At 47.4% G+C, this 26954-nt stretch overlaps 10 protein-coding genes across 10 annotated transcripts; 5 read left to right on the top strand and 5 right to left on the bottom strand.

The window, feature by feature from the left end:
• The first annotated feature begins 28 nt into the window (after positions 1–28).
• DFJ58DRAFT_753309 (FAD/NAD(P)-binding domain-containing protein) lies at positions 29–2783 on the top strand. Its single transcript, XM_041387912.1, is given in 14 exon segments — positions 29–109; positions 173–400; positions 462–522; positions 577–615; positions 747–1156; positions 1214–1298; positions 1351–1440; positions 1493–1552; positions 1600–1666; positions 1724–1896; positions 1953–2073; positions 2121–2173; positions 2235–2367; positions 2387–2783. 13 exon segments carry the CDS (start codon positions 360–362, stop codon positions 2635–2637), a joined length of 1584 nt encoding a protein of 527 aa, XP_041251411.1. The 5' UTR covers positions 29–109; positions 173–359; the 3' UTR covers positions 2638–2783.
• Positions 2784–2793: 10 nt separating this feature from the next.
• Positions 2794–5125, top strand: DFJ58DRAFT_11948 (CK1/CK1/CK1-G protein kinase). The gene is made up of 10 exons (XM_041378712.1): positions 2794–3030; positions 3083–3123; positions 3184–3253; positions 3310–3458; positions 3508–3607; positions 3658–3792; positions 3842–4012; positions 4064–4210; positions 4268–4293; positions 4345–5125. Exons 1-10 carry the CDS (start codon positions 2934–2936, stop codon positions 4900–4902), a joined length of 1494 nt encoding a protein of 497 aa, XP_041251412.1. The 5' UTR covers positions 2794–2933; the 3' UTR covers positions 4903–5125.
• On the bottom strand, positions 5125–6537 carry DFJ58DRAFT_12202 (uncharacterized protein). The gene is made up of 4 exons (XM_041378734.1): positions 6527–6537; positions 6370–6475; positions 6035–6218; positions 5125–5981 (listed from the first exon to the last, which is right to left on the bottom strand). The coding sequence occupies exons 2-4, from the start codon at positions 6383–6385 to the stop codon at positions 5348–5350; spliced, it is 834 nt and encodes a 277-aa protein (XP_041251413.1). The 5' UTR covers positions 6386–6475; positions 6527–6537; the 3' UTR covers positions 5125–5347.
• On the bottom strand, positions 6518–8801 carry DFJ58DRAFT_12128 (uncharacterized protein). Its single transcript, XM_041378727.1, has 6 exons — positions 8593–8801; positions 8432–8533; positions 8254–8382; positions 7786–8198; positions 7175–7732; positions 6518–7125 (listed from the first exon to the last, which is right to left on the bottom strand). The coding sequence occupies exons 1-6, from the start codon at positions 8656–8658 to the stop codon at positions 6639–6641; spliced, it is 1755 nt and encodes a 584-aa protein (XP_041251414.1). The 5' UTR covers positions 8659–8801; the 3' UTR covers positions 6518–6638.
• Positions 8802–9114: 313 nt separating this feature from the next.
• On the top strand, positions 9115–10680 carry DFJ58DRAFT_753323 (uncharacterized protein). Its single transcript, XM_041387913.1, has 7 exons — positions 9115–9412; positions 9466–9537; positions 9595–9701; positions 9751–9882; positions 9928–10086; positions 10138–10293; positions 10331–10680. Exons 2-7 carry the CDS (start codon positions 9478–9480, stop codon positions 10620–10622), a joined length of 906 nt encoding a protein of 301 aa, XP_041251415.1. The 5' UTR covers positions 9115–9412; positions 9466–9477; the 3' UTR covers positions 10623–10680.
• A 2113-nt stretch (positions 10681–12793) lies between these two features.
• Positions 12794–14400, top strand: DFJ58DRAFT_753328 (uncharacterized protein). Its single transcript, XM_041387914.1, has 9 exons — positions 12794–13134; positions 13188–13245; positions 13306–13398; positions 13447–13506; positions 13555–13604; positions 13655–13706; positions 13753–13965; positions 14024–14113; positions 14160–14400. Exons 1-9 carry the CDS (start codon positions 12887–12889, stop codon positions 14193–14195), a joined length of 900 nt encoding a protein of 299 aa, XP_041251416.1. The 5' UTR covers positions 12794–12886; the 3' UTR covers positions 14196–14400.
• A 1460-nt stretch (positions 14401–15860) lies between these two features.
• Positions 15861–17747, bottom strand: DFJ58DRAFT_753334 (uncharacterized protein). Its single transcript, XM_041387915.1, has 5 exons — positions 17356–17747; positions 16948–17303; positions 16660–16889; positions 16405–16540; positions 15861–16355 (listed from the first exon to the last, which is right to left on the bottom strand). The coding sequence occupies exons 1-5, from the start codon at positions 17678–17680 to the stop codon at positions 16215–16217; spliced, it is 1188 nt and encodes a 395-aa protein (XP_041251417.1). The 5' UTR covers positions 17681–17747; the 3' UTR covers positions 15861–16214.
• Positions 17748–19154: 1407 nt separating this feature from the next.
• On the bottom strand, positions 19155–20003 carry DFJ58DRAFT_909590 (uncharacterized protein; the record flags this gene model as incomplete). Its single annotated transcript, XM_041395144.1, has 2 exons — positions 19547–20003; positions 19155–19488 (listed from the first exon to the last, which is right to left on the bottom strand). Exons 1-2 carry the CDS (start codon positions 19714–19716, stop codon positions 19155–19157), a joined length of 504 nt encoding a protein of 167 aa, XP_041251418.1. The 5' UTR covers positions 19717–20003.
• Positions 20004–21520: 1517 nt separating this feature from the next.
• On the top strand, positions 21521–25600 carry DFJ58DRAFT_693703 (OPT oligopeptide transporter protein-domain-containing protein). Its single transcript, XM_041383419.1, has 23 exons — positions 21521–21954; positions 22011–22033; positions 22091–22198; positions 22255–22349; positions 22400–22468; positions 22525–22550; positions 22611–22740; positions 22800–22962; positions 23019–23069; positions 23120–23151; positions 23199–23256; positions 23313–23465; positions 23520–23714; positions 23769–23866; positions 23921–24012; positions 24063–24127; positions 24183–24197; positions 24251–24302; positions 24352–24426; positions 24479–24746; positions 24799–24935; positions 24988–25496; positions 25547–25600. Exons 1-22 carry the CDS (start codon positions 21717–21719, stop codon positions 25122–25124), a joined length of 2280 nt encoding a protein of 759 aa, XP_041251419.1. The 5' UTR covers positions 21521–21716; the 3' UTR covers positions 25125–25496; positions 25547–25600.
• On the bottom strand, positions 25371–26864 carry DFJ58DRAFT_740540 (major facilitator superfamily domain-containing protein; the record flags this gene model as incomplete). Its single annotated transcript, XM_041387091.1, has 6 exons — positions 26729–26864; positions 26345–26479; positions 25906–26285; positions 25740–25857; positions 25547–25687; positions 25371–25496 (listed from the first exon to the last, which is right to left on the bottom strand). Coding segments are annotated over exons 1-6 (981 nt in total), but the record flags the coding sequence as incomplete, so codon positions are not given.
• Between the last annotated feature and the right edge of the window lie 90 nt (positions 26865–26954).

A 26954-nucleotide genomic window follows, 5' to 3' on the forward strand; every position in this document is an offset into this window, starting at 1 on the left:
CGGTTGTCAATATTGTCAATCCTGACAGGCATCGCCATTTCCAATCATTCCGGATTTTGTACGGCGGCAAGCAACGGTTGAAAAAGCCACAAACAATTAATGATCCAAAGTAAGGAAGATCCTGCTACTACCGCTTACAAGAATACTTACGTAGATGCCAACGTTGTACTAGACAAATTGATCACATTACTCCAACATTAAGCACTCTCGACTCTCGCACGAGGGATGCCAGCATACTTATAGCCGGACTTGGTCCGAGAAGGTACAGCCTACACTCCCATGGGCGTGTTACCGTGACCATATTGCGCAACCTTGTTCTTTCTACCCACAACAAGCGAAATATCCTGTTAGACATTGACATGCATCGCGATACACCGCGAGTGGTCATAGTTGGTGCCGGGTACGTTCCTGCTGTTGTGTCAATGGCTAACGGGAGCATAATACTTATTCGAGCACGACAGCATTGCCGGAATCACCATGGCTGTAAACTTGAGAAACAAGTTGCACCATGACAACTTCGTAGTAAGTCATCCTGAACATCATTCAGACTGTAAGATGAGAACTTGACCTTTCCAGATTTACGAAAAAGCAGGATCCATCGGTGGGACGTGGCGAGTGAGTCATTATACTCAATCCGCGCAGAATGAAATTAATGTACTTTGGAACGTGGCAGGAAAACACATACCCTGTATGGTTGTTTCCTATCTTTTGAAAGTTTAAACTTGACTATCGAATCTCCCGATTAGGGTTGTGGGTCTGATGTTCCCGGACACTGGTATTGCCTTTCGACGGAACCAAACCCATACTGGGAGAGATACTACATTACGCAGCCTGAGATACGCGCATACTGGGAGGAAATATATCGAAAACACGACCTGGCTTCCCGCACAGTATTCAATACCCGCGTTAAGCTTGTTGAATGGGACGAAGAAAACGGCGTGCATAACCTGACTCTAGAGGATGTAATGTCTGGTCAGACTATACAAACCCAAGCAGAAGCTGTCATTCAGGCTGTCGGCTTTTTCACAACGCCGATGTATCCTGATATTCCTGGAAAGGAGAAGTTTACAGGACCACTCTGGCATTCTTCTCAATGGAGGCATGATGTAGATCTGAAAGGCATGACGGTCGGTGTTGTTGGCAATGGCTGCTCTGCGTAAACTGCGTTCCTTTTCTGCTTATCAAGGCCACGTGTTAAATGACTTCGCGACAGAACTCAGTTCATACCGGCCATTGCTGCCGAACCTACTACTCGGGTCATCAACTTTTGTCGCACCCCACAATGGATCGCAATGAGGGTATGATGTCATTCTTACGTTGAATATTGTGCTGAGTGGTGAAACGCTGAAGTCGAATTATCATTACCCAGAGTGGGCCAAGTGGGCATTTGCCCATGTCCCGTTTCTCATGTACACATATAGAAGCTTCATGATGATAACGGTACACCTCAGAGATTTCTCATTTTGGCGGAAACTGACTTTTTCAATTTCAGGGTGATCTTTTATGGAACATTTTCTTGGTGAATTCACCTCTCAGTACAGTCTTCAAGAGGGTAACATTAGCTTTTTCTGTCTATCTGATATCTCTAATGATCATTAGATCCTGACATGGTACATGCGACGAACCGCGCCAGCGAAATACCACGATAGCCTGATTCCCACCTACCGTGAGCAATTTGCAATATTGACGATTGTGACTTGCCCATCTGACAGCTGATAAATAGCTCCTGGATGCAAACGCCTGATCCTTGATTCTAACTACCTAGCCACTTTGCACCAACCCAACGTTGATCTGAATTGGGCCGGAATCCAAGAAATTGTCGAGGATGGCATTGTTCTCAAGACTGGTGACAAAATACCACTGGACGCAATCATCTTTGGCACCGGCTTTTACCTGGTGATTTTCAATCCGGCAATAACCCTCACGTGCACTTAATATCTGATATTGTGCAGGCCAAACGAGATGTAGATTTCCGTGGAATCGGTGGTCATACTCTGAAGCATTGCTTTGAATCAGAAGGTGGCTATTACGGGACGGTTTTCCCTGGGTTTCCAAACCTATTCACAATCGTGGGTTAGTGGCTTCCATTGCAATTTGACATCATCTGATAGCTTTGTCAGGACCCAATAGTGCCTCGGCTCATGCTTCCCTTATTTTCATCATTGAGACTCAGGTATGTGTTTTTCTAGAAGGTTGGAGTTACTGCGATCAAACGTGCGGTTTTGTCACGGTAGGTCGACTATATTCTCAAGCTGATGAAGCCTATCATCAATGGTAAGGCAAAATCAATCGAAGTAACCCAAAAGGCTACAACCTATTACAACACCTGGATTCAAAAGCGTATGGCGAGCACGATATTCCTTTCCTGTTTCTTCATACTATCGAGGTGACGATCGAACGAGTGCTAAAAATGTAGCCACGTTCCCTGGTATGATCTCACTCTACTGGTGGATCACGCGAAAGCCACGCTGGAATGATTTCAAGGTGGTGGGTGGAGAGCAGTGGTTTTATAAGCGAAGGAAAGTGGCATTGACGAACTATGCACTTGTTGGTTTGATGGTTTCCGTCGTTGGTTACAATTTCTCTATGCTCTGGAAGCTTGTCCCCGGACTTAAAGAGAGGCTTCTTTCCGGGTGAGAATTCAAACGCAATTTCCTTCATAGTATGCGCTGCCACATACGTACCATCAACTCATTTATAGTTACATGAAGAGACATGCAAATGATTGATTATTTACGGTGTCACACGCAATATTGATGCCAATGCAACTGTATAGGGAGTCGCTTGTTTTGGCAAGCTCGGTTTTGACCGAGGTCTGTACCCTCAACGTTTGTCCACCGCCGCCGCAGAGGCAGTAGAAGGCCTGGAGGCCTTGTCCTTGCCCTGTCCACGGTCTATCTTTCTTCTGCATCATAACCTTCCATACACCTCTCATGTCTTCCAATAATTCTGGCGGGGCGAACGTAGTCGGCGTGCATTACCGTGTTGGCAAGAAAATCGGGGAAGGCTCATTCGGTGTTATCTTCGAAGGTTCGCACCTCTTTCAACAATGTTTCGGTTTGAGCTGATCATAGTGTCTTAGGAACGAACCTGCTAAACTCTACGACTGTCGCCATCAAGTTTGTGAGTGCTCCACTTTAGTGACATCTGCTATTGTTCCTTATATATCTTCTTTGGCTGCAGGAGCCACGCAAAGCAGAGGCACCTCAACTTCGAGATGAATGTCGTTCATACCGCATTCTAGCTGGCTGCAGTGCGTACATTCGTCGGACTCACAAGTAAACGAAGTCTAATTCACGCGTATTGTAGCTGGTATTCCTCAAATATATCACTTCGGGCAGGAGGGCCTCCACAACATTTTGGTGATAGATCTTTTGGGCCCGAGTCTGGAGGATCTATTTGATATGTGCGGCCGCAAGTTTTCTATCAAGACGGTGTGCTTGGCAGCCCGACAAATGGTGCGTGTCGCACCGTTTCAGATTTCTTCCTTCGTCTAACCATCAGCAGTTGTCCCGGGTACAAACTATCCATGACAAAAACCTCATTTACCGTGACATCAAGCCTGACAACTTCCTCGTTGGGCGTCCTGGCACGAAGGCGGCCAATCGTAAGTTTCCTACGTTCATGGCGGATATTACATTCACATATGTCTTATAGTCATTCATGTTGTTGACTTTGGAATGGCCAAACAATATCGTGATCCTAAAACCAAGCAGCACATTCCTTACCGGGAACGGAAAAGTTTGAGCGGCACAGCGCGATACATGAGCATCAATACTCATTTAGGGCGAGGTACGTGTCTTTATGTCGTGATCGGCCGCAGTGACCTATTTCTTTATAGAGCAATCTCGGAGAGACGATCTAGAGGCACTCGGACATGTCTTCATGTACTTTTTGCGGGGGAGTCTACCTTGGCAAGGGCTGAAGGCTGCCACCAACAAGCAAAAGTACGAAAAGATTGGAGAAAAGAAGCAGACGACACCCATCAAGGACCTATGCGAGGGATATCCAGGTTTGTTGATTCTTCAAGTGTCTTCTTAATACTCCAGTAACTCTCGCACAGAGGAATTCGGTATCTATTTGAACTATGTTCGAAAGCTTGGATTTGAGGAGACCCCGGACTATGATTTCTTGAGGGAGCTCTTTTCCAAAGTTATGAAGAATAACAACGACCTAGACGATGGCATTTTTGACTGGAACCTACTGAATGGTACAATTTCTCTTGTATCTGGTAATCTTCTTATTGATCTTTTGTCAAACTATACAGGGGGTAAAGGTTGGGAAGCTTCGCAGGTAGGTGAAGTTTTATTTTCCCAAATACAAGGATTTCATCCCGTCGCGCAGGGGCAATCGCAAGTACTTGCTCAAATACAGAATGCGGGCATAGCAACTGCGCCACAAGACCGTCGAAGAGATTTGGAACGACGTCGGGATGCAGATTGGCGCCGCGCATCTCAGACTGGTGGGGTCAACCTGCCTTCACCAGCGCTCGTTAGACACGGCTCGAAGCGCAAAGTCCCCAATGCGCTTACCCCTGCAGGAGGAAATGCACCTGGCGGCACTGCCACCCCTCTCTCTGCTGCTGCTCAGATTAACGTTCCAATCTCGACACCGCAAAACAGATCTACTAATGTTGGTGCACCGCAACATCCTTACGCGAATGTAGTAACTGGTGAATACGGCTGGGACGCAGGCGAGGAACCATACGGATCCCAAGCTTACGGACGTGCGTCTCCTATGGTGTCAACGGTTGGGGCCGCTCCACCCGCAATAAGCACAGTGCGTGCCCACGGCAATGAAGCAGGTGTCTCTCGCGGCGAGGACTACCGGCAGCAACAAGATGACGACCCTCCCCAACCAAAGTCGAGCATCTGGAGAATCCTCACATGCCGGTGCGGCTGATTGCCGCCAACTTCTAGCTCTTCCCCTATTTTTGTTCCATGCTATCATCAACGTAAACTCATCCATCGTCAGTCATTACCTTTGACGCTTTGATATACCCATTCATTACTTGCACCTAATATCCACTTTCACGGTTTATGTTTGGACACCTGCCGTAGCTTTGATCAAATGATCGAATCTTGCTCTTGACTATCTTTGTATGGCTTTACAGACTACCAGGAATGTGTAAGTAAATTGGTGACGGAAGTGGTATGCAGGAGTAATTATGCTTTGAGATATTGCGGTCGGCGGAGGACAATTATGTGAAACTGACTATGGCTTCCATGCCATCGGAGATAGACGAGAAGATTTCAGTTCCCAAAAATGAGAGAAATTTGCCTTGTCATGAGAGGAACCAAGTTGGCTTTGAGCTCGGGTAGGATCCGCGACGAGTATCTCGGGTGGATCATTCGGATGGGACATATGACTGCTGTGTTGTGTCCATACACGGCCCTTCCATCTCCGGCTCATGATGCGGCATGTTTTGGATGAGAAGATGGCGACCTGCAGATTGATGTTCAATATGGAAAGAGTGGCCCATCTCTTGCGTTTGGGTGCCTATAATGGTAGAAGAACTCTTGTCCATAGGTCGTGCTAGGAAACGTGGCTCGGTGGGAGGTGCTGCTGTGTATGATCTAACGCCAGTAAGAGAGCCTCGACCTTCCTGGTGCCTGTGAATCGGAGGAGCGGATGCGAAGGGATAACTGACAGAGCCTTGTCCAAGGGCGTCAAAGCTGTCGCGCGTCTTGCGGGTCTGTGCGCGGAAGCTTTTCGCTAAGGTCATCAATTCCACGTTGTGTCTTTGTATAGTGCGCATCTTGTCCTGCATTATTCCCTTGTCTTTCTCCAATTTGGCATTAGAAACCCTCAACTTTTCATTTTCGGCCAGTGCCAGGCGTAGCTGCTTATGAAGCATTGATTGAACGTTGTCGGGCGTTGCTCGGCTCCCCGCTGCTTTCTCGGCGGGGTTGTGAGAGTTTGGGAGTAATTCGACGGAGAATTTAGGTTTGTTCGTGAGATAGACTTTGCCGTCTGACGCGCTATGCAGTGATACGCTCAGTCACACTCCACTCTCGACGGAAGAACTTCTCACTATTTCTCTATTCTCATGGGCTCTTTTCTCGAGAGTTCATTGCTGAGGGAACCAACACGCTGCTTCTTGGGAGGCCGACCACTCGAACCGCCGGCAGAGGCATCGAGCTGCTCGTACTCCTCGTCGGCATCCCACGTTTGGGTTCGAGGATAAGCGCCAAGTCTTGAAGAGGTACCATCATCATCTGGCTAAATGTGTTACATCAATACCTAATATGTGAACACAGATGTGGAGCAAATACCAAAGATCCTATATGAGTTGCGGTATCGTTGAACATGCTGGATGAAGGCCCATCACATGGAGGGTGGGGAACAGATACAAAGTCCATAACAAACCTTCGCTTCTTTCCATTTGCAAGTGGTACGCCTAGAAGTTGTCGAGTTGCGGGGAGTGATTCATGAACGCTGAAAGCACCAGCTGCACGGTTACTTGGTGAACTACCTTTAAATTCGCTTGGGAGTGATGTCAATTTACTAAGACTTGCAGACTTACGGAAAAGCGATGCCGTAGACAAAGAAGGCTTCTCGGGTCTAGTGAACGTTGCCTCGAAACTAGAATTATTAGTCGCCTGCTTCAATGGGGATGATGCAACCTTGTCAATGTGTTAGCTGTTGCGCGGAAACAATGAAAATAGGGGACCTCTCACAGACGCGCTAGTTAGCTCTATGCATTTATCGTACCACCCCGGCGTAGTCGCGTTCGGGTTGACAGACTTGCAAGTACGAAATTTTGATGCGACGCATGCCAACTTCAAGCGAAAATCTGGACGTGTGCCAGTCTCTTCGTCGCGCTGAATACGTGCAAATCCCTCCCTGAATGCTGCCTTGGATTCCTTGTGGTAGCTATGCCACACTTTTACGTCATTTGACATCAAGAGTGCCGGTGCAGAATGTATATGGTAGCCCTCCAATATATGCGTCGTGCATCGTCCGACATGGCAGGGTGGGCAGTAGATTATCGCACTTTGAAGAACTTCATGCTTTGACAAGCACACCCGCATTGGCTCTTCCATACGAGATGTCATCTGTCGCCGTTCGTACAAAACGCAGGCAGCTACGAAGACGCCAACATGACGTGCTGATATGATAGAACTAAACACACGATTAAGCAGCAGTCTCCCAAAAGCACGAGTATGCTCACTTTGAATGCCCCAGTAGATACTCGTGGTCCTTCACGACATCAGGACATACCGCTCGAATGGCACGTAGGGCCTCATCGCGGACTCTCAGCAGATCGCCAAAAGGCCGGCATTGAATTGGATTCATAGTCCCGCATTTGCAGCCACGACCCTCGACATAACAAAGCGGACAAACCACGATACCATCTCCGATCTTCATCTCGTCATTGGTCCCAGGTGAATGAAGAGCGCAGGGCAAGCACTCAAAGAAACTCTGGAAGATATCCGCGCCGCAGAAGTCGCAACAGATGTTGCTTTGATGGCAGATATCGGATTGCGAAACATGCGGCATATCTTGATGCTTTGGTGAGTATTCTTCCCCGAGGACATCATCAAGCAACTCAAGTAAGTGATGAAGATCATCAGCGACTCGCTCAAGGTCCGAGTTTACAGTGGGCAATGACCGGTCAAAGTGAGGAGAACTTGTCTGCTGTTCTTGAAGTTTCCGAAGAATCTGTGTCTGACGGTGAAGAGCGCGATATATATTCAACTTGACCTTGTATGTCTCCGGTCGGCATACGCTGCATAAGTATGTCACTGAGATGCAAAACGCACTAGCATGATAGAGACGTACCGATGGTATACAGGAAGTTCATGATAGAGAGAATTCGACAACCCCTTGAGAGTCATACGTGACCAGGATGTTTTCATTGTGATGCCACCATTGTTGATGACTTGGTGACAGCTTCTTGGGGGAACAAGTACTAAATCGCCGAGGGTTTGTTCCGCGATGTAGATTTTAAGTCTTGACTGCCCCAACTCTTTCAGGGTCACGACATGTGTCTCAAAATCTAATTCTTCATTCATCTTCTGGAAAAATTCAGCCATGGCTGGTGCAGCTGAACTCTCTGTCATGAACCAGAAAGACGACCCGCCATTCTCGGTATAACACATAAGATTTTGGCCAGAAGATGCACATAGATCCTTGTGGAAAGGAGTAAACGTGTCCCCTACTCCGAGGTAGCACATCAAAGTCTGTACATCGCTCTGATCAAAGATGATTATCTATATATCAATAAAGTACATCACGAAACGAACTGACCGAAAGGTACTTTAGGTAATCATTGGTTCCGTGAGGCAGAAGATCACTTGGAAGGACGCTAGCCGTTGATAGCCAAGTTGCCCACTCATGAGGACATTCCGCATCTTTGCCATAAAGTCGCTCAGGTTTCTGGCGAAAGTGAGATGGCACAAAGAGCGACATTATACAGCGCACTCACCATTTTCGTTAGCGTATACTGGGGTCGCACGAAGTTTATGGATGAGCTCGGAAAGGGGCAGGTCGAAGTCAGCCCAGGTGCGCACGTTACGTGCGGACGCCCCTTTGGATCCGCACATTAGTCAAGCGGCACGCGTTCGATCATGAGAAATGATGCCTTACCTGGTTTCCCATGCACATTAAGCCAATCCAAGGTGAACAGATCGGCAGGCCAGCTGTTGTGCTCATGAAATCCTTCAATGATTAAGGGGGCACCAGAATCTTCGTGTATCCGAATTGTCTGCATCAGCATCGGATCGTCAAAACGGACCCTGTCTACCGAACGAAAATTGGGCGATTTTTTGATCAACTGTGCGAGGGTCCAGCCCTTGGTGGAGATTAATGGCTTGGTTAGGTATCTAGCACCATCGTTAATGATAGAGTGGCGTCTATGTGGGTCCGAACCATGCGTCGCGTCTAATCGCAGCTCCGAATGTGGGATTAGAGCAGTGGTATCCGACATGGTATAGCGAAGGATGGCAGTCCTTCCGACTCCTTCGTCTTCAAAATGCGTCCTTAAGTGGATAGCAAGACTCGGAAGCGAGTTGTTTTCATTTGACGAAGTTCGATTACGTAATTAAGGGCGTCTGTTCTAATGCCAAAACAGGACAACTTCGTTATGTTCTGACCTTGCACCATGTCCAACACCGGAAACGAGCAAGTCGTGCAGGAAGCAGAGTTTGACTTCTGGGACTTTGTCAACTGCTCCGTATGTCAACTCCCGTTTACATCAAACGATCGCGGACCACCCGTTCCATTTTGGATCACAGAATGTGGCCATGTTCTTTGCAACAATCATCTCAGTAAGATGCTTTCCTCCCTGCCCTCGAATTTGGTGCATTGGAAACTCGTATTAACTTTCTAATTTACACAATGAGAGCCAGATCAGAGCTGTGTGCGATGTAACGCCCAAAACATCCAGCTGGTTCCCCTACATCGAGATGTATGTTTACTTCTATATAAGAAGATGTCTAGCTTATTTTTGGGGAAATGCAGCTGGAGCCCCCGATGTCAGATTGGTTTAGACCTCTCCCTTATTCACTAGATTCGATAGCAAGTGCTGTGAAAGTGAGTCTTCTTGATGTAGTTTCGTTACCATTTAGACTTCACTTCAACCTGCACCAGTTTCAACAAGACACATTCGCTGGTCTCATTCGATACTATCGGCAAGCTTGTTCCCAGCTAAGCCAGACGTGCGAACGTATTCGAGCAGAGAGAAAGGCTCTTCGAAAGTCCGTAGACTGACAGTTTATAACACCACTAATCCTCACCTGGGAACAGAGAGGTAGACAGTTTGCGGCGAGAGGTGGCGCACCTACGCCAGTGCGCTTCTGGCTTCGACCCCGCTCATGCACAGGAACCTTCATCTTTCTCCAACGCGAATGGAAAGCGTCCGATGACTGATGTTCACGAGTAAGTGAAAGACTGCATTTATTTTGGATCTAACCACGCCGCCAGTTTCAAGGCAAGCTCCAGTCCTAGGTCTATCGTGACCCCAATCGGACCTCGAATCACACTGCCGCTCGGGGAGCAACCAAGTTTCACCCGTCAAGATCATGGTCGAATTCCCAGCCAGAGCCGTCAACCGGAACGACCTGGCACGAGTCGTTTTGTGGAGTAAGAACATCGATAATTTTCCAATTCGTTGATTTCAATGGTGCATATCAGACAATATGCATACAGTGGTGAACAGGGATCACGCATGCAAGCTCCTCAGCTTTCTCACGAACAATCGGCACCTATCCGGCGCCTGCGATTGGCGTCCGAGGAACAAGGACATGATTCTATGCCACCTCCGCCCCCCGCCAGTACCCGGGCCTCGAGGTCGCTTCAGACCTGCGATGGGCTCGACGGATACAAGAACCACAATGACCCCGAACCCCCAGACGGCTGGACCGCAAATGACACAACATCAGCCTCAGCAACGCTCATTCGCAGTCCCGCAGACCCCTCACCGCGCTAGCGGCACACACTTCACTGGCCAGACATCCGACCAAATGCGCTCACTCCAGTCCAACCGTTTCATACCGCCATCTTCACACGGACATTCGAACTCTGGCGCAGGTGCAGTAACATCCTCGAACGTCCCGGGGACCTCGTCTGGAAGACATAGAACGCCATTCGTTTCAGGGAGTACTAGCGGATTCGGGTGACCTTGACTTTGTTGTACAATCCTCCCGATCGAATATGCAATGAACCTTCCACTTGCAATTGTGTTATGGGACTCTCGGTCGAGTACGTATAGGTACATGCAAGACGACTATAAATAAGCTCCCCAACTCCCAACGTTAGCGGAGGAGGGCTCTTGTCGAACACGATATCTCCTAAAACCTCTACCGGCTACACCCGTGTGCCTTTTCGGTTATCATCATTTGATACCTCATTAATTATTTGTTAGAGGTTTGTCAGGTTGTTATTCTCTCGCTGAACCTCTTTTTTCTGTTATGCACGCCTCAGTGGGCCACTCTTGCATGGTGTCTTGAGCTCTCCGTTATGGAGTTTCGCACTGGCCTCTGTTGACATCTCTGTCCAGTGCCTAAGTCTTGCAGCGGCAATCGAAAGTAAATAATTTTTTGTTCCGCCTCGGCATCGACATAAAACATGAGCGCATGCAAACTACACACTTCAGAACTCTGTCTGCCACTTCCAATCCTTCCACCTTTGGCTCTCAAGTCATCCTCGGTCGCATTGGAAGAGCCAACGACACAAGGAGTGTCCATCGACAATTCGATGAGGCCTCGGCGAGGGTTACAACATTTCCCTCACTGTCAGACTCACTCTGTCCTTAGCCTGGGTGCATTGTTCTGGCCTCCGAGTTCGGCCTCATTACTGTCGATTTTCGTTTGGTGGTGAATCCCGACAGTTTTGGTCAGTCTGTCGATAATCTATGTTAGGTCACTTAGCATGTACACATCTCGGGGATATATCTTGTGTCACTGAGACGACCCTCGCAAGGCGGGGTGAAGGTGAATGCCTTTTCATGGGCAGACTATCACATAAAAAGGAGGTTTGGGCGCGATGATCGGAGACTCCGAGGATCTATATACTGCAAAAATGTGAGCAGGTTTCGAACCAACTCTAAGTGAGACAGATTTCGGCTCTGTTGTGGTAACCACTGGGCTAAGACCGGTTAGATGTACCTCCAAGGAAACCATCTATGAGTCAATGTCAGGGAGAGTTCCGTTGAAAAATAGCCTCTCACTGTTCGGCAGGTTTCCAACCTGCGGAGTCCAAGAGAAACAGATGTTGATTCTGTCGTAGTAACCACTTCGCTAAGACCAGCTATGTGGACCTCCAAAGAAACCATCCATGAGTGAATGCCAAGGCATGTTCCGATAGAAAAAAAGCCTTATCATCAGCAGGTTTCGAAACCTGCACCGGCCAAGAGAAACAGATTTCGACTCTGATAACCACCTGGCTAATATCAGTGTATATGAACATCCGAGAAACGGTCCATGAGTGAATGTCAAGGCGTGTTCCGAAAGGGAAAAAAAACCTTGTTGTCAGCAGGTTCGACAGACTTTGATTCTCTTGCGGTAACCACCTGGCTAAGACCAGTTAAGATGGACCTCTGAGGAAACCATCCATGAGCGAACCTTCATTAAAGGCGTGTTCTGATAGCAAAAAAAACCTGTTGCCGGCAGGTTTCAAGCCTGCGGAGTCCATCATGATGAACATATTTTGATTCTGTTATGGTCACAGTAGGGGCCCTAACCACTTGGCCTCCCAGGAAACCATCTATAATAAGTGAATGTCAAGGCGTGTTCCGATAGAAAAAAGTCTTATCGTCGGCAGGTTTCGAACCTGCACAGTCCAAGAGAAACAGATTCGATTCTGTTGCGGTAACCACTTTGTTCAGGACGCTTCGAACCCAAGTTGAGATGAACCTCCGAAGAACTGTCCATGAGTCCCCAAACCACTCAAGAGAGCAGATTTCTAATCTATTCTGGTGCCAGTTGGCTATGACTAGTATGACTACTTAAGATAAACCTTGAAGCCTAACATGAGTGAATATTTCAGTGTTCAAGCTTTAAGGTTGTAGTGAGCAGGTTTTCGACGCTTACCACTTGGCTTAGCTGCTAAGATCGGTCAAGATTGCATCTGCGAGTCGAAGAACATTGACAGTGGAATCACACGAGTCATTAATTCATTTGCCAACGCAAAAATGAAATAAATCGGGGTAACTCCCCTTATAATTAATCGCCGCGAGACTTAGCGTAAAGTTGATTCAAAGACATGTACAGACTCCAGAGTTTGCGTTTAATTCGTTTCGGACACAAAACATGCCCGAGCATCATTAGGTAATATTGTTTAAGTTTGGTCGTGATGCTCCACTTCGAAACCGTGCAATTGCACAGCTATAAATTGAGTCCCGCAGCCGCTCTGCTTTTGTCGTCTCGCACATCATCGATCTACTATGTCTCAATACAGAGACCCGTATACTGAACAGCAGCAAGGGGGTTACGACCAGCAGTATGGTGATGCACCATATAACCAATATGACACCAGGCAACCACACCAGGCGTATGACCAAGGCGGCTATGACCCCCATACAATGGGCGAGTACAGAGACGACCCCAATACGAACCCACAAGTTATTACCCCATCGTATGTTCCGGAAGTAAACCCTCACGAGCAATCGAACTTTGCGAAAGAAACTGGACGGTGAGTCACCAGCTCTTTGAGGTTCCCTGACTTATCTGACTCCATTTCACAAGCCAATCTCAGGATTTCAAGACCTGGAGACGTGAGAACACTGGTGGTCTATGGACAAAGGTGAGCAACTCAATGTCTCACTTATTTGGTGATGCGTTAGAACCTGAGCGCCGCTTATAGGGGAGCCGAGTTAGCTGCGTAGGGAGGTTCTGCTGTTGCACGATGATGATTGCTGTATTCCTCGTTGTCAGCATACTGCTTGCACTGCTTATGGTGAGCCTTGCAAAGGGAAATGCCGACTATACTCAAATGTTCTTGTAGTGGGTCCGTCCTCCGGATGCTATTGTTGGTACTGTAGCGCCATCTACCACTCAAAATGCGGTAAGGCAGCCTTTCTTGGTGTTTATATACGTTTCTCATTTCTATCAGGTTCAACTAAACTCGGGAAGCATCACGCTCAACCTGGGCATCAATATAACGTACGCTGACTATACACTTCGTCTGATCCATTTCTTGACCGGAACTACAGTGTTGATAACCCAAATTACTTCTCCGTGTCTTTCAAGTCCATAGATGCAAATGTAGTTCGAACCCTGTTCACCTCATTTATCGCTCACAATTCTTCAGGCATATTACCCTATCAATAACACTCTTATCGGAACCGGCAATGAGTCTGACATCACCTTCAATTCCAACTCGGAAACCAACTTCACATTCCCATTTTCGGTGGAATTCAGCACAAACATGTCTTCAAGCACACAAATTTTGGAAGATCTCGCTACAAAATGCGGTGTGGGTGGTGGAGCAGTGGAAGATATCACAATCAATCTTGACATCACGGTCCGTGCACGTATGAAGTGTCATTTCTGGAGTTCTCACTTGCGTTTTCCTTGTTCAGCTTGGATTACGCGTCTTATTTTTCGTGGTTTACCCGGTGCTGAACATTCCCGCCAGTTTCGCGTGTCCGATAACTGCTTCAGAAATTTCGGTATGATTAAATTCCTGGTGTAAATTGTGGCTGACCATGTCTTCAGAGTTTGATTCCATCCGTTACTTCATTACTACCTTGATTCTCCTGGACGAAAATGTAGCTGCGCAGCCCACTTTTGTATCTCTTCTCGGACATAGACATGCACATAGTTACACCGACTCCGCCGCCAATCTCTATAAAGGACAGTCACTATCTCATTATTTGACGCTGGATAGGTTTCTCAGTCACACCATGCATGTGCAGTTCCTAATTTACCTGCCAAAAATTTATTCGTCCCAGTGCTATTTTGTGACATCTTCACCATCGACACACCCTCGACGATCACTATGTCGCCTCCCCTGCAGAGCGCTAACCAGTCAATGAGACGTCGGCTCAGAACCTCAGCGAGTCGAAACGTCTTCCGCACTTTTTTCGTCGGCTGGCTGCATATTGCAACACGATAATGCTATGCCTTGACAGAGGCTACATTTCTATAGTGTAGTGGTTATTTCAACGAGAACAGAACTTTGGAGTTTAATCAAGCTCAAGATTTCTCAATTTTCAAGAATGCATGAGTAGCGCCCCGGGAGCCTGCGGAAGAGAGGTACTACCGTGGATTCATCCATGATGCATGACTACCTATTGTGCATGACATCGTGCATGGTGCGCGCACCTCTCTTACAAGTATGTGCTCATCTGTTCTTATTCCCATGCCCAGTCATCTGCTGCTTCGTACCCATTCATGCACATGGATTTCCACTAATGCGACATCGTGTGACATTGGCACGGTGCAGCCTGTCCAGTTCGCAGAGTCTCGGCGTTTCAACTTCATTCAGCATCCACTTCAAGCCCTGTGAAAAAATTGAAGTAAGTCCTGGATCACAGGGTACACGGCTCTTTGAAAGAGGCCACTTGATGAAATTGTATAGCCGCTCGACAATTTATCCACAGCACATCCAGATTCATGGTGAGCATCCCAATTATTTTTTACTAAGCAAGCCCATAAAGCACCAGCTCGGTGAAATCTGCTAGCTTGCAAGGGCTCTGACACCACAGGGCTTTCGATCTTCAGCCTCCTCCGCAAAGAAAGTAGATATCACTCTCGCTGCCTGATCACCCCAAACTTCGCCTCTTCTGTCACCAGAGTCTTATCCCACCCCTGACATTCGATCATTGCCATCAACCATACTGCACCGATGTGAAAGCAGAAATACGACTCGCTGGCAGCGCCACACTACATGCAAAAAAAAACCATCTACCACACCGGTGAGTCTTGTTGTCAAACCAAGACACGAACTACTGATACTCAGGCATATCCTACAGGGCAGTATGTGCAATAGGTCTGATCTAAACAAAACGAAGGATATGTCTCACCTCCAGTATTACTGGTAGATCTCGATGGTCAAAGCAGCAACAACGATGAGGATAAAGGAGAATCGCATTGTTTTAAGTTGTAAGGAGGTGACACGGGATCAAATAGTTTCGAAGGAGATGGTAGAAAGACGCCTGGCCTTTATGCCAGTGTGTGAGTATTGTTCTTCATGGCGACATAGAAACAACCTATCCACCTGAAATCCAGATACGATGTCTCCAATTTCAGTAGATTGCCACCTGATATCTATCTTGTGAAAAAAGATCCAATGGCAATTTGGAGTGGAATCATTATCAGTGAAGCAAGGTCAATTTCAGCTCACAACATCCCTTCTTAACAGATGACATTTACAATGCTAGCGTATTGCCACCTATTGGTATTCTGGCGTGAGAATTCACTGGTTATGCGCTTGGATAGGCTCAGAGGCGCCTCTCCTGCGTACTTCAATTTCAAGAGCTAAGATAAGAACATGTATTTCATACATGCACAAGTAACAGGGAAGGGAATAGCGGAGTTTCTTATCCTTGCCCTTAGCTTGTCGGCAGCGAGGAAATCCACGGCCAAACTACTAGCAGCAGTATCGATCTTATGTGGTGAAGCCAAGAGAGGCCATTTTGACAGTTTCCGGGTGATACTGCGATCGGATACTGTGTCACCACTAGATCCGCCCATGATGTAAAGGTCACCGAGCATGATGAATGTCCCGTTACTTCCGCGAGGTTCACATTCAATGCACCCTTCGAGTAGCTAGTCTCGCATGCGCGCCGGAATGAACCGCCTCAACACGACCTCGCGCACGGAATAATGCGCAAAGCACGCGGGTGAAGAGAGAACTTCTGGAGATACCCGTGATTCCGCAGGTATGGTGATGTACGATAAGACCAGCGTCTGCAAACCAGTTTAGATGGATATTAGTGGTGGAAAGATGAAGACGGACCTTTTGAACTTGAGAATTGACCCGGTTTATCGTGCTCAGCCATGACCACGTGAATGGCTCTGCGTTCTGTAGCTTGAACGGTGAGTTTGCCTGATCTTCGGGGTCTTCATATACAGGGATGACGACAATTGCGAATCTAAGGAGATGTCAGCGGAACTGAGACAACTTTGAATGCAGAATGAGGTTCGCTGAGAGAACTCTTGGGTTCAGGAGGATAATAAAATGGAGTGAAGACTGAGTGAACACCACACGCACTCGGCATGCTGAAATACGGGGCCACGCTTATACAGCAGATAGTCTACGCAGAACTTGATGCCGCTTTTGACGACCCAACCAAGGGAGCGGTAGTGGTGGTATGCGATATATGAGACGAGAAAGGGATTGTCGAACCGTGGAGGTGACGGGGCGTTTGGTTGTGGGACCGACGATAGTGTGTAAGCGTTTTGGAATGTATTCCATATTTCAGCGAGGGTAAAAGACGTATTCTGGGTAAAAACAATGAGATGAACTAGCTAGTTTCAAGGAGGGAATAAGGGGACATACGGTTTCGGGATGCAAGATTGTCAAGCAGTCAAGTGCCCAGACGAGGAAAAAGGCCTCTTGAAGCGAGAGTTGGAGATGCTCGAGGTCTTGTATGGGCTCAATCTCTTCCTCTCCGTCTGGTGCGATGTCTAGAGACGATTGTTCCGAAGGCACGGATGCAGATGATGGTTTCCAAGTCGCAGCAGAGGGTATTATCCGTGTGCCATCTGGCGCAATACCAGGCGCGATAACGCGACCTTGTTCATTGAAAACAGTCTCTGCTTCAATGGCGGCAGCAGCAATTGCCTTTGCACGATCGAGCTTGAATTGCTTGCGCTCTGCACGGCGTTTGGCGGTGATCTCTTCGGATGTGAGTCCTGTGCCAGTCAAGAGTTAAGATGCTCGGAGCAGTACAAGAGAACAACATACCCTTGCCCTTCATTTTTCTCGCATTTATTTGTCTCGCCAACCAACTGGGCTCACTCCTGGAGAGGTCTCCTTTTCCAAAGAACCCGCGCTGCCATAATAGGGTAGCGTCGCCAGAGTTTGAGACCCAAGCTGAACGGGTAAGAGGGTCGAATAGTGCTGTGCAGTGAGGATTGAGTGGTCGCGTCAGGGAGAGTCCAAGAAATTTGTATGTTAGCTCTGGGAAGATGATTGGAAGAGGATGAGCATATATTCTGGAAGTCTCTGCACGCCGCGAAGAAGGCTTGAAGGATGCTTTTGAACGGGAAGTTTGGTTGATGAGCGACATCACGGTGACTTGTCAAGGTTAGGGTTATTTGTGTATGATTAGACTCATCCAGTGCCTGCAACTGAAGTTACTAGGGATCGGCGTTGCCGATTTTGACCTTGCTTGCTCGAACAAATATTGAAATTTATGATTCATGATATAAACGTAAACGTTCAGTGTGATACAATGACACTAGTACTGACATTTCCTGAATGCTTTCTTTATATTTATATTTTCCCTTTGTGCTTGCACTCCTCTGCCTCTGTATGGATTCTCTTAGCAGGTCTGGCGGCAGCGGAGTATGATGAACGGCAATCTTTACAGGACCTGCACGAGGACCATTCAATGTCGACGTTGTGGAAAGTATGCGTGACCGAGTCAGCGATGTCCCAGTCAACTGACTTGCAGAGGCTTATGTGGAGCTACAGCATAGGGCACTGGTTTCCGCAGACGCTAAGTATCGATGAAATATGTCCTTTTGACCCTCAGTTCTGCATGTCTGCATGGATTCTTTTAGCAGGTGGAGCATCTGGCAGCGGGGAGAGTGTGGTGAGTCGTAAGCTTTGCAGGATCTGCACATAAATTCACTTTGCCATGACAGCTGGATATACGCAGACACAAGGATCGTGTTTGATATCTCCTGGCTTCATAATATCGACGACAGGATGGATTATGACAATGATGGCAGGGAGACTGATGATTTATTAATGTTTATTATTGTTTATTATTGGCACATAGTCCGTCAGATTTCGTCGCATGCCATATGACCTTGCAAGCAAGGTGAAGAGGTTACTCCCCACGAACACGTCCAACTGTGGACAGTAGGCTATAATTGGCTGCTTCTGATATCGTTGGAACCCCCCCCCCCTCACGTATCTATGCAGTCAAGGCTGCGCCCTGGTCGACTTCGTTGATTGAAGTGACCCTAGTTGTGCTCCTCCCGAATTTGATACCCCTGGAACGCGGTAGTACTAAGCTTCTATCAGCTCCTACTACAGTGACCAGCTAAATATTGTCCGTAGTACCAGTGTGTCCTGCTGCAATCATACTCATTTCTGTGGCTCTTACCGTGGATAGTTTTCTGGCAACTTGTGAGAACTTTACTCAATTTCAGAGGACCTTTTCAAGTTCTGCCAGCAGTCGGTGAGTCCGAGGTTTTACCATGGGGCTCCAAAGTTCAGAGTCAGTAATCGTTGGTTCATTTCCGAAGTCAAGACTTCCACAAACCAGGAGCGGACAATCGGAGGACCGCTAGAGTCTCTCAAATGATAATTTGTATCGCTGACCCTATGGTGGACTGCGATCTTTTACGTGCTAGAAGATGGTGGGCTGCCTCACTGCAGTGCATGATGCCTACTGGGGCCAATATAAGTACATCATATTTATGTCGGGTATCAATAACAAGGTAAGCAAGTAATCAACATATAGCGGCTATATAGCGCTGATCGAGTAGCCGTGTAGGAACCAGTCAAACGCTTGAAAACACGTCACGTTGTCATTTTTGGGGAGGATGAACAATGATTCGTCGCTTGAGGTTGTTGAGAATAAACGCCGCATTGACTTCCTCTGGTGTCATCTTGGCCATGGCCAAGACACAGGCGCGGGCTTCTTGATAAAGAACTTCTTGGTCCAGACCCCCTTGGTTTAGGGCACCTTGGGCATCACCCGACTCGTGCTCGTCATCGTTATCGTCCGAATCGGACAAGTCATCGGTATCATCGATGTTCATGTTCCAGAAGCATTGCGATAACATATCCGATGGATTCCGTTGTAGTCTAGCCTCTTTGGCGCGCCGATTATTGAACCAGTTCTTAACTTTCTGGGCTGGACTATGCATCCATTTGGTCAGCTCGGGTGATCGCACTATGTGAAGGAATCCAAACTCACATATCAATCGCCTTGGCCAGTAATTCGATATCATCCTTCGTAGGGTGATCGTTTTTGGCATAATAAGGGTCAAGTATGTTAAGCTGTCCAGTTGTCATACATTTCCTCTTGGGAGCATTTTCGACCTGATAGGGAGAAGTACGCTGAGACCGTTTACTTTGAGATTTCATAGTGATGCACTTGAGCTTTCTTAGAAGACGTTGCCTGGGGCTGGAGGTGATACCAAACAGTTTCCTTCGTGTACGGTATATATACTATCGATCAAACTACTGTGGATTGTGGCCTACCACTATGGAGATGTGGATATTGGACAGTCCACTGCCTAGTCCTTGTCATCCTAATCGGACAATGACCACAGTTGCTTTGAGAATTCTTTGGCCGCAGCTAGCAGGTCTAAGGGTGGGTGACGGACAATTATGGCACATGTGGACACAAAATTTAGTTTCGCATGCATGCGAGGACAGGCAGGCCTGAGTCTGAGTCCGCAAACTACTCCAACTAAAAGGGGCGATATTACATAAAGCCGTATGTAATTTAACTCCGTGACGTTTGGCCGCAGTAGTGACTGGCTGGTATTACTTCTGATCCTGATACACGCACTCAACCCATCTTGACTTGTTTCTGATATCGCAACACTTGTCAGTACTAGGCATCGGCGGACTTGAATTATTGCTGGTTGGCAATGATCTGAGATTTACCTGTAGCCTAAAGTCTCCGTTAAGAAGTTGTGCAAGTCATCGAAATTGGACTAAAATGTTAAGATCCCGGATGTCCTGAGATATGTCCCCAGTCATCATCGCGCGAGCCGCGGAACCGGTGACGAGGCTTTCAGATTGACGAAGAGCTGATACCAAGAGCTCAAACGCGCTGTCAGCGAACGGCGCTATGATGGATCTGAAACGTCGATGCACGACACCTTGTCCAATTCTGTGCATTACACGGCAGGTGCGAGACATCACGATGACGTCTGCTATTGTCACCATTGCCAGTATCAATGTCTTCTTCTTGCACTATAACTGTTGATATGTAATAAGCGATAAACTTAACAGGATCTGCGCGGCGCGTAACTAGGAACTCCTCCAGAGCTGCATTTTGCCATACTGCCTGAATATACGCAGACAAGAGAATGTTTGATATCTGTTGGCATCGACGATGACGTTCAACAACAGAAATATTAATGATTTATTGATGTTTATTGATGTTTATTATTGGCACATAGTCCGTCAGATTTCGTCGCATGCCATATGACCTTGCAAGCAAGGTGACTGAACGTTCGTCGTTGAACGTTCAATGTCTCAGAAACATAAGATATATTCCCGAGGTGCGTACGTGCCAACTTATGTATCCGAGTCATAGAATTCCCTCAATGATTATTTTCAACTTGGAAGAAGATCGCAAAATCCGAAGCATCTCAGACAACGCGTTAATGTCGTGCGACACTCACAATTTTGAGACTATCATTTGGTACTTCAAGTTGTTGGGCGGTGATGATGACAGATGTGCTGCTCGTATAGCGACAGGCAGCGGGAAAAGGGCAGATTCGTTCGTCTTCGAGTCATGCACATGATACATCATTTTTCCTGCGGGCCCGGAACCACGAACTCACTGGCATCTTTTTTTCTCGCAACCCTGCAATGATAATTGCATGCCCAACGAAGGCGCTAGATCTGGGCAACTGACTTCATAGTTTCCGACCCAATAAACGACTGTTATATTTCTTCGAATGGTTCTCGCTAAGGGAGACTAATCATATGGAATGGTCTACAATTTGACAACGAAGGAGACAGCAGCCAAACATCCATGTTTAAGTTGACTAATTGCAGGCGCGTGCAGTGTATCATGATAGGGGATCCCGTACTGGCTGGTGAGGGGCCTGGAGCCTGAGGATGCGATATCGTCGACATCGACGTGGCAGATCGACTAAATTCAGATTATGATTCACAAGCTGGCAAGGTCTTAGTCACTTCTTGATCCTTTTGGTTGAGAAATTCCCTTGAATCTATGTGGCAGATCACAGTGATGATCATGATAGACTGAACATTCTGCCACATAGGTTCTGCACAGTTTCTCGCTGGCCCATCTCCTGCTAGGTTTCGTTGACTTTGTTGCATATTTAAAGATCAGATGTTACTTGGTCTGCCTCGGTATCTCGTATCCTCTCTTGGTAGCCATGATCACTGAAACGGTGGAATGGACACCTGATGCCACCGACGAAAAATCCTACTACATAAAGGGGGATATCGAGACCACCACCCAAGAAGCTGAAACAGACGAGAACGTTGTCCTTCAGAACGAGCGAGACATTGCAACTCACGTCATTTCCGTGGACGACGATCCTAGTCTGAACCCCTGGACCTTTCGGACCTTCTTCATCGGCCTTGGCCTTTCCGCCTTTGGTGGTTCCCTGGGTAAAGCAGTCGAGATTATCTAGTCAAGGCTCTTACTTACTTGCACTGTCTCCTAGCTCAAATTTATTACTTCAAACCTGTGAGAGTTTCCTGATCAAATATTCTCTCAAACGCCTCATTCGGGTGGACACTCCAGCAAACCGTCTATGTGTCTTTGATGTTCCTCGCCATCATATCCTATGTGATTGGCCTTGCGATGGAAACATTCATCCCCCGCCACGGACTGCTCCGATACTTGAATCCGGTGCGTTTTCCACATAGCCCCTGACCTTGGCGCTCATGCATATTTATGAATATCAGGGGCCATTTAATAAGAAGGAGAATGCGTTCATTATCATTATGTGCAGTGCAGCCGCGAATTCTGCGTTAGCTACGGAAGTTCTCGCTGTCCAACGGTGGGCTCGCAATCCGATTCCTCTGTCGGTGGTGATTCACGACTCATTAGTTTGTATTATAACGTCACTCCGAACGCCGGCTCGTCAATCTTTTTGTTGTTCTCTTCTCAACTGCTCGGGTGCGTTGCGCTGGTGTACTCCTTACTGCACCCATCGCTGAAGCCGCAAACCACAGCTATGGGATCGGCGGTCTGATGCGAGGTACTTTTGTGTCCAACAGTAGCTAAACTTGTAATCTTAACTTACGACACTGTGACCCAGGGATCCTCCTCTACCCGTCGAAGATGTTGTACCCCGGCGTTCTCCCGTTGCTCTCCATGTTCGACGCTTTTTATCGCGATGGGGTCGAAGCACGCCAAAGGCTCAAGGTCTTCTATTTCGTTTTCACTGCGTGTGTTTAACCTTCATCGATAAATCATAATCTTCAACTTCTATTTATCTTGAACTCAGAATCTTTATATGGGAGATTTTTCCCGAATGGATATTTCCGCTGCTCACTGGTCTCTCAATATTCTGCCTCGCTGCTCCTAACAATGCTGCTGTATCTCGCGTGTTTGGTGGTTCTAATGGAAACGAGGGCCTCGGTCTATTGTCAATATGCTTCGACTGGCAGGTACAGCTCTCTGTCCAGATACGTATGTTGATATTCAGGGTTAAACTTTGGTTCAGTACATCTCGAGTAATGCTGGTAACCCGATGACTATTCCACTGTGGGCTCAGGTTAGTTGATAATCCTATACATGTGACGCTTCTGATAACACCCCTCCTAGCTCTCCAGCTTCATTGGTTATATTCTCTGCATGTATGTAATTTCAGTCGCATCGCAAAACATTGCTGAAGGAGATGAAGGGTCGTCTTCGTCGCCGTATTCTACAACAACATTTGGGAATCTCAGAACTTCCCATTTGTACGTAATATCCTCATTGCGCTTTCTAATATCCAGGCTAACAATGCACCAATCAGTTGGCGCAGCTCCTCTTCTACGAGAACGGGACTGTCTACGACCAGACTTTGATTATGAACTCCAATTATGAGGTGGATCCCACCTTAGTGGCAGAGCAGGGACTGCCATTCTACACTGGTACCTGGATTATCAACCTGCTGTCAACCAACCTCGTATGCCATGAATTACTGCTGATGTAAAGTGCTTTGCTCATAGTTCCAACACAGGGACTCGCTGCGACATTCACTCACCTCCTCCTGTGGAATAAAGATGACCTTCGTGCAGCCTGGACTTGGATGAACATGGATACGCTGAGAAGTTGGCGTGCTAATTTCGATTGGAAATTCTGGAAACACGGTGGAAAGAGGGAAGTCCCCGCCAACACTGAGGACCTCGACCCACACTACCGGGAGATACTGAAGGTTAGCCCTTCTCACATCAGATAGAGACCTTACTAGTAACACATTGCCGTACAGTATCCAGATGCTCCGAATAGTTGGTACCTCTTGACGCTTGTTCTCTCTTTCACTGTTGGACTGGTCGTCATCTACGAGACAAATTCCACGCTTCCCTGGTGAGCAACATTCTCATTCTCCATCTGGCGAAATTTTTTATCATGTGTTTTGAGGTGGGGCTTTGTCATCGCAGTCCTCTTGGCCGCTGTGTCTATTTTGTTCTTCGGCGCGTTGTACGCCATTACCGGCATTAATATTCCCATCCGCACGTATTATTTATGCGTTATAGCTATCCTAGCTGATCTTTTGGCGAAGAAACCCTGGTGCAGATGATTGCTGGCTACCTGCACAACGGAAGGCCCATGGCGAACATGTTCTTTGTTCGTATTGACGTACTTTCCGATTTTTGACCACTACTGATGTTGTCGTTGACAGGTCCTTTACAGCTATGTCCGTATCCCTGTAGTCGCCTTGATTCGCATTTGATTCGCGTTCTCGTCCAGAATACTGTGTCTCAAGCTTTGCTGCTACTGCGTGATCTGAAGATTGCTCAATGTCTGTGATGCTTTGTCGGGGGAGGTACTTCTCACTGACAGACACTCAGATGCCAAACTGCCTCCTCGAGCTGCATTCACAGCCCAGATCATTGGCACCTTACTCGGCGCTGTTCTCAACTATGGTTAGGGAATTGTCTTGCCCATCTGTTGACTATATATGACTCGTTGTTCTAGTGTTGACGAATTCTATCATCGACAATCAGCGCGAAATCCTGCTGTCTGTACAAGGAACAAACATCTGGTCTGGCCAGCAACCTCAAGCATACAACTCGCAAGCAATTGCGTGGGGTGGCCTTGCTCACCAACTCTTTTCAGCTGATCAAAGGTACCAATGGGTCCCCTTGTCCTATCTCATTGGCTTGGTCGCACCTATTCCTTTCTGGATTATTCATCGTTACTGGCAGAGACTACGCATGGATTACTATTACATCCCTATCATCTGGTACGCTCTGAACTCGTCGATGACTTATACTCAAACCCCATTATTCACACAGTTACTATGTTGGAGCACTTGGCGTCGGAATAAACTCTTCAGTTGTGTCGTATTACATGGTCTCGTTCTTGTGTCAGTGGTGGCTCCGTACTAGATACCCGCGTTGGTTTGTGAAATACAACTATTTAGTCGGCGCAGGTACGTTTCGCGGCCATCTTATCTTGGCTGTTAACATCGCACTGTACTATAGCCCTCGATGGTGGAACACAGGTCATGGTACTCATTCTCTCCTTTGCAGTTCAAGGGGCTGCTGGAAAAGCACATCTTATTCCGGAATGGTGGGGTGCGAACCAAGGTGGAAACTACGACCGCTGCCTGTCTCTCTGAATACCATACACTAAATTGATAGACTGCGACAGGTATCGGCGACATCTCCTTACAGTATGAAGTGATATTATCGTGACAGATTAACTTATTTAGATCCCGTTCGAGTCAGATGCGGATGACATATCCCTTGCGCACAACAAACATGGTGTTCGCGTGGTATGGTCGGCTGGGCAGCGGGCTGGCGAGTACTACAGGAGATATCTAAAACCCTTTGGTAGCCCTAGAGCCCGCTCTTCAGCTTCAGCAGTTTTATTACACCGGGCAAGGTGTCGCCTAAATGCCCGGCACATCGCAATGCATATAACGCTCGTCAAGATGCAAATGAGATATGACTTGACGTATGAAGGTCCCCAACTGGAAGGCCAGAAGTACCTGCGACGGCGTCAATAGCGGCATAGACAACGAGTTGGATGTGAACTGACGGTGCACCGATGTTGCCGCATATTCCCATTGAGTTGATCAATGCGATGGCCGCAGCGCGTTTCGACTGCGATTGGGAAAAGGTATTTAAAACCCAAGTCACAAAAATAACAAAGGCAACTGGGGCCTGAGTCATGAAGAACCTTGATGGAACATGTAAATGAAATAACTGAACGAGGGAGATAAAAGTCATACGGGGACAGATATCGAATAGCCGTATTCATAGTAGAAAATAGCAGTGATAAACCCAACGGCACCGACAAGTAGAGGGCCGGCGATGTGCCAGAAGCGGTCACCAGTTGCATCGGAGTGCCTTGGCCATTGTTAATTCACCTTTGGATCCTGATAAGTAACAACTGACCAGGCCACAATAAATGAGGTTGCAGTTCCCAGAATCCACGGAGGTGCACAGAGTAAGAGGCTGATAGTCGGGATGTAACCCATTGTAGCGGATAGTGTTGGAAAGAAATTACTGCATGACAAGAAGCTACCATAAAAGAAAGAGTAGCACCAAGCCACCATACTCTCCGATCCACGAGAGCATCAACTAGACCAGAAAATCTCTCTACGGGGGCCTGGTATCGATCTCCAGCCGCAGTTTCCTTTTCCATGCGTCGTTTGGCCAAAGATTGTTCATCAGGCGTAAGCCAGACACTCGGCGTGGAAGGAAAATCTGGTAAAATCCAGATTGCAGACACTGCAACAACGATGGTCAAAGTGCCCTCCACAAAGAAGAGCCACCTTGAGCAGCAAGGTCAGCCCAATGCCAATGTTGGGAAGAAGCGAAAGTCGCCTCAGACCTCCGAGCCGGAACACCAAGAGTGCCATCTAAGCCTGCCAAAATTCCCGACGCTGCAAGGGTGCTGAAAGTATAGCTGATCGAGTTGCCACAATAAAAAAGCGCTGTGCGTAGCCCTAGCTCATTGCGCTTGTACCTATATTAAGTTCATAATATGCTGGATGGAGGGTATGGGGTAACTACACCATCGGGAGAGAAGAAATACAGCACCAGGAAAGAATGCCGCCTCAACAAATCCGAGGAAGAAACGCAAGATAAGAGCAGCATGATGCATCACACTTACACAAATCATGATATAAATCAAAACCAAGAAGGCTACTCGGAGGTCCAGCTTCAGCGGAGAGACCTCTTCTCCATAATTGGTCTGTTCTGTTGATCAACGTACGACAGTGGTGGAGAATCAATATTGCTGGTGCCATAATGAGGATTGGAGTTGCCTGCGTCAAGTAGGGGGCGATCGTCTGACATTAATATTCCCGTGGATGAGTTGGCGAATTCAGCTGGTATCAGCTTCAGAACAGATACTACGTTATAGTAAGTCACATTAAGTCACTATGGTTTTACCGCTCGGAATCATCACGTGACTTTAAACGTACTGAGTTGCGACGGAG

The sequence above is a fragment of the Suillus subalutaceus genome (genome assembly GCF_016647625.1).
Source record: "Suillus subalutaceus strain FC151 chromosome Unknown DFJ58scaffold_1, whole genome shotgun sequence".
Lineage (NCBI taxonomy): Eukaryota > Fungi > Basidiomycota > Agaricomycetes > Boletales > Suillaceae > Suillus > Suillus subalutaceus.

Coding starts and splice junctions, on each gene's coding strand:
- DFJ58DRAFT_753334 (XM_041387915.1), bottom strand. CDS start 17,680: ATGTCGCTCATCAACCAAACTTCCCGTTCAAAAGCATCCTTCAAGCCT. Junction 17,304..17,355: donor GAGAAAAATGAAGGGCAAGG/GTATGTTGTTCT, acceptor TGACTGGCACAG/GACTCACATCCGAAGAGATC. Junction 16,890..16,947: donor CAATCTTGCATCCCGAAACC/GTATGTCCCCTT, acceptor GTTTTTACCCAG/AATACGTCTTTTACCCTCGC.
- DFJ58DRAFT_11948 (XM_041378712.1), top strand. CDS start 2,934: ATGTCTTCCAATAATTCTGGCGGGGCGAACGTAGTCGGCGTGCATTAC. Junction 3,031..3,082: donor ATTCGGTGTTATCTTCGAAG/GTTCGCACCTCT, acceptor ATAGTGTCTTAG/GAACGAACCTGCTAAACTCT. Junction 3,608..3,657: donor TGGCACGAAGGCGGCCAATC/GTAAGTTTCCTA, acceptor TATGTCTTATAG/TCATTCATGTTGTTGACTTT.
- DFJ58DRAFT_753328 (XM_041387914.1), top strand. CDS start 12,887: ATGTCTCAATACAGAGACCCGTATACTGAACAGCAGCAAGGGGGTTAC. Junction 13,135..13,187: donor TTTGCGAAAGAAACTGGACG/GTGAGTCACCAG, acceptor CCATTTCACAAG/CCAATCTCAGGATTTCAAGA. Junction 14,114..14,159: donor TAACTGCTTCAGAAATTTCG/GTATGATTAAAT, acceptor CCATGTCTTCAG/AGTTTGATTCCATCCGTTAC.
- DFJ58DRAFT_12128 (XM_041378727.1), bottom strand. CDS start 8,658: ATGAGCACAACAGCTGGCCTGCCGATCTGTTCACCTTGGATTGGCTTA. Junction 8,383..8,431: donor AGTATACGCTAACGAAAATG/GTGAGTGCGCTG, acceptor CACTTTCGCCAG/AAACCTGAGCGACTTTATGG. Junction 8,199..8,253: donor ATTACCTAAAGTACCTTTCG/GTCAGTTCGTTT, acceptor ATCTTTGATCAG/AGCGATGTACAGACTTTGAT.
- DFJ58DRAFT_753309 (XM_041387912.1), top strand. CDS start 360: ATGCATCGCGATACACCGCGAGTGGTCATAGTTGGTGCCGG. Junction 616..746: donor CCATCGGTGGGACGTGGCGA/GTGAGTCATTAT, acceptor TCTCCCGATTAG/GGTTGTGGGTCTGATGTTCC. Junction 1,157..1,213: donor GTTGGCAATGGCTGCTCTGC/GTAAACTGCGTT, acceptor ACTTCGCGACAG/AACTCAGTTCATACCGGCCA.
- DFJ58DRAFT_693703 (XM_041383419.1), top strand. CDS start 21,717: ATGATCACTGAAACGGTGGAATGGACACCTGATGCCACCGACGAAAAA. Junction 22,551..22,610: donor GATCGGCGGTCTGATGCGAG/GTACTTTTGTGT, acceptor ACTGTGACCCAG/GGATCCTCCTCTACCCGTCG. Junction 22,741..22,799: donor TTCTATTTCGTTTTCACTGC/GTGTGTTTAACC, acceptor TCTTGAACTCAG/AATCTTTATATGGGAGATTT.
- DFJ58DRAFT_12202 (XM_041378734.1), bottom strand. Junction 5,982..6,034: donor CCCATGAGAATAGAGAAATA/GTGAGAAGTTCT, acceptor ATCACTGCATAG/CGCGTCAGACGGCAAAGTCT.
- DFJ58DRAFT_753323 (XM_041387913.1), top strand. CDS start 9,478: ATGTCAGATTGGTTTAGACCTCTCCCTTATTCACTAGATTCGATAGCA. Junction 9,538..9,594: donor CGATAGCAAGTGCTGTGAAA/GTGAGTCTTCTT, acceptor AACCTGCACCAG/TTTCAACAAGACACATTCGC. Junction 9,702..9,750: donor GAGAGAAAGGCTCTTCGAAA/GTCCGTAGACTG, acceptor ACCTGGGAACAG/AGAGGTAGACAGTTTGCGGC.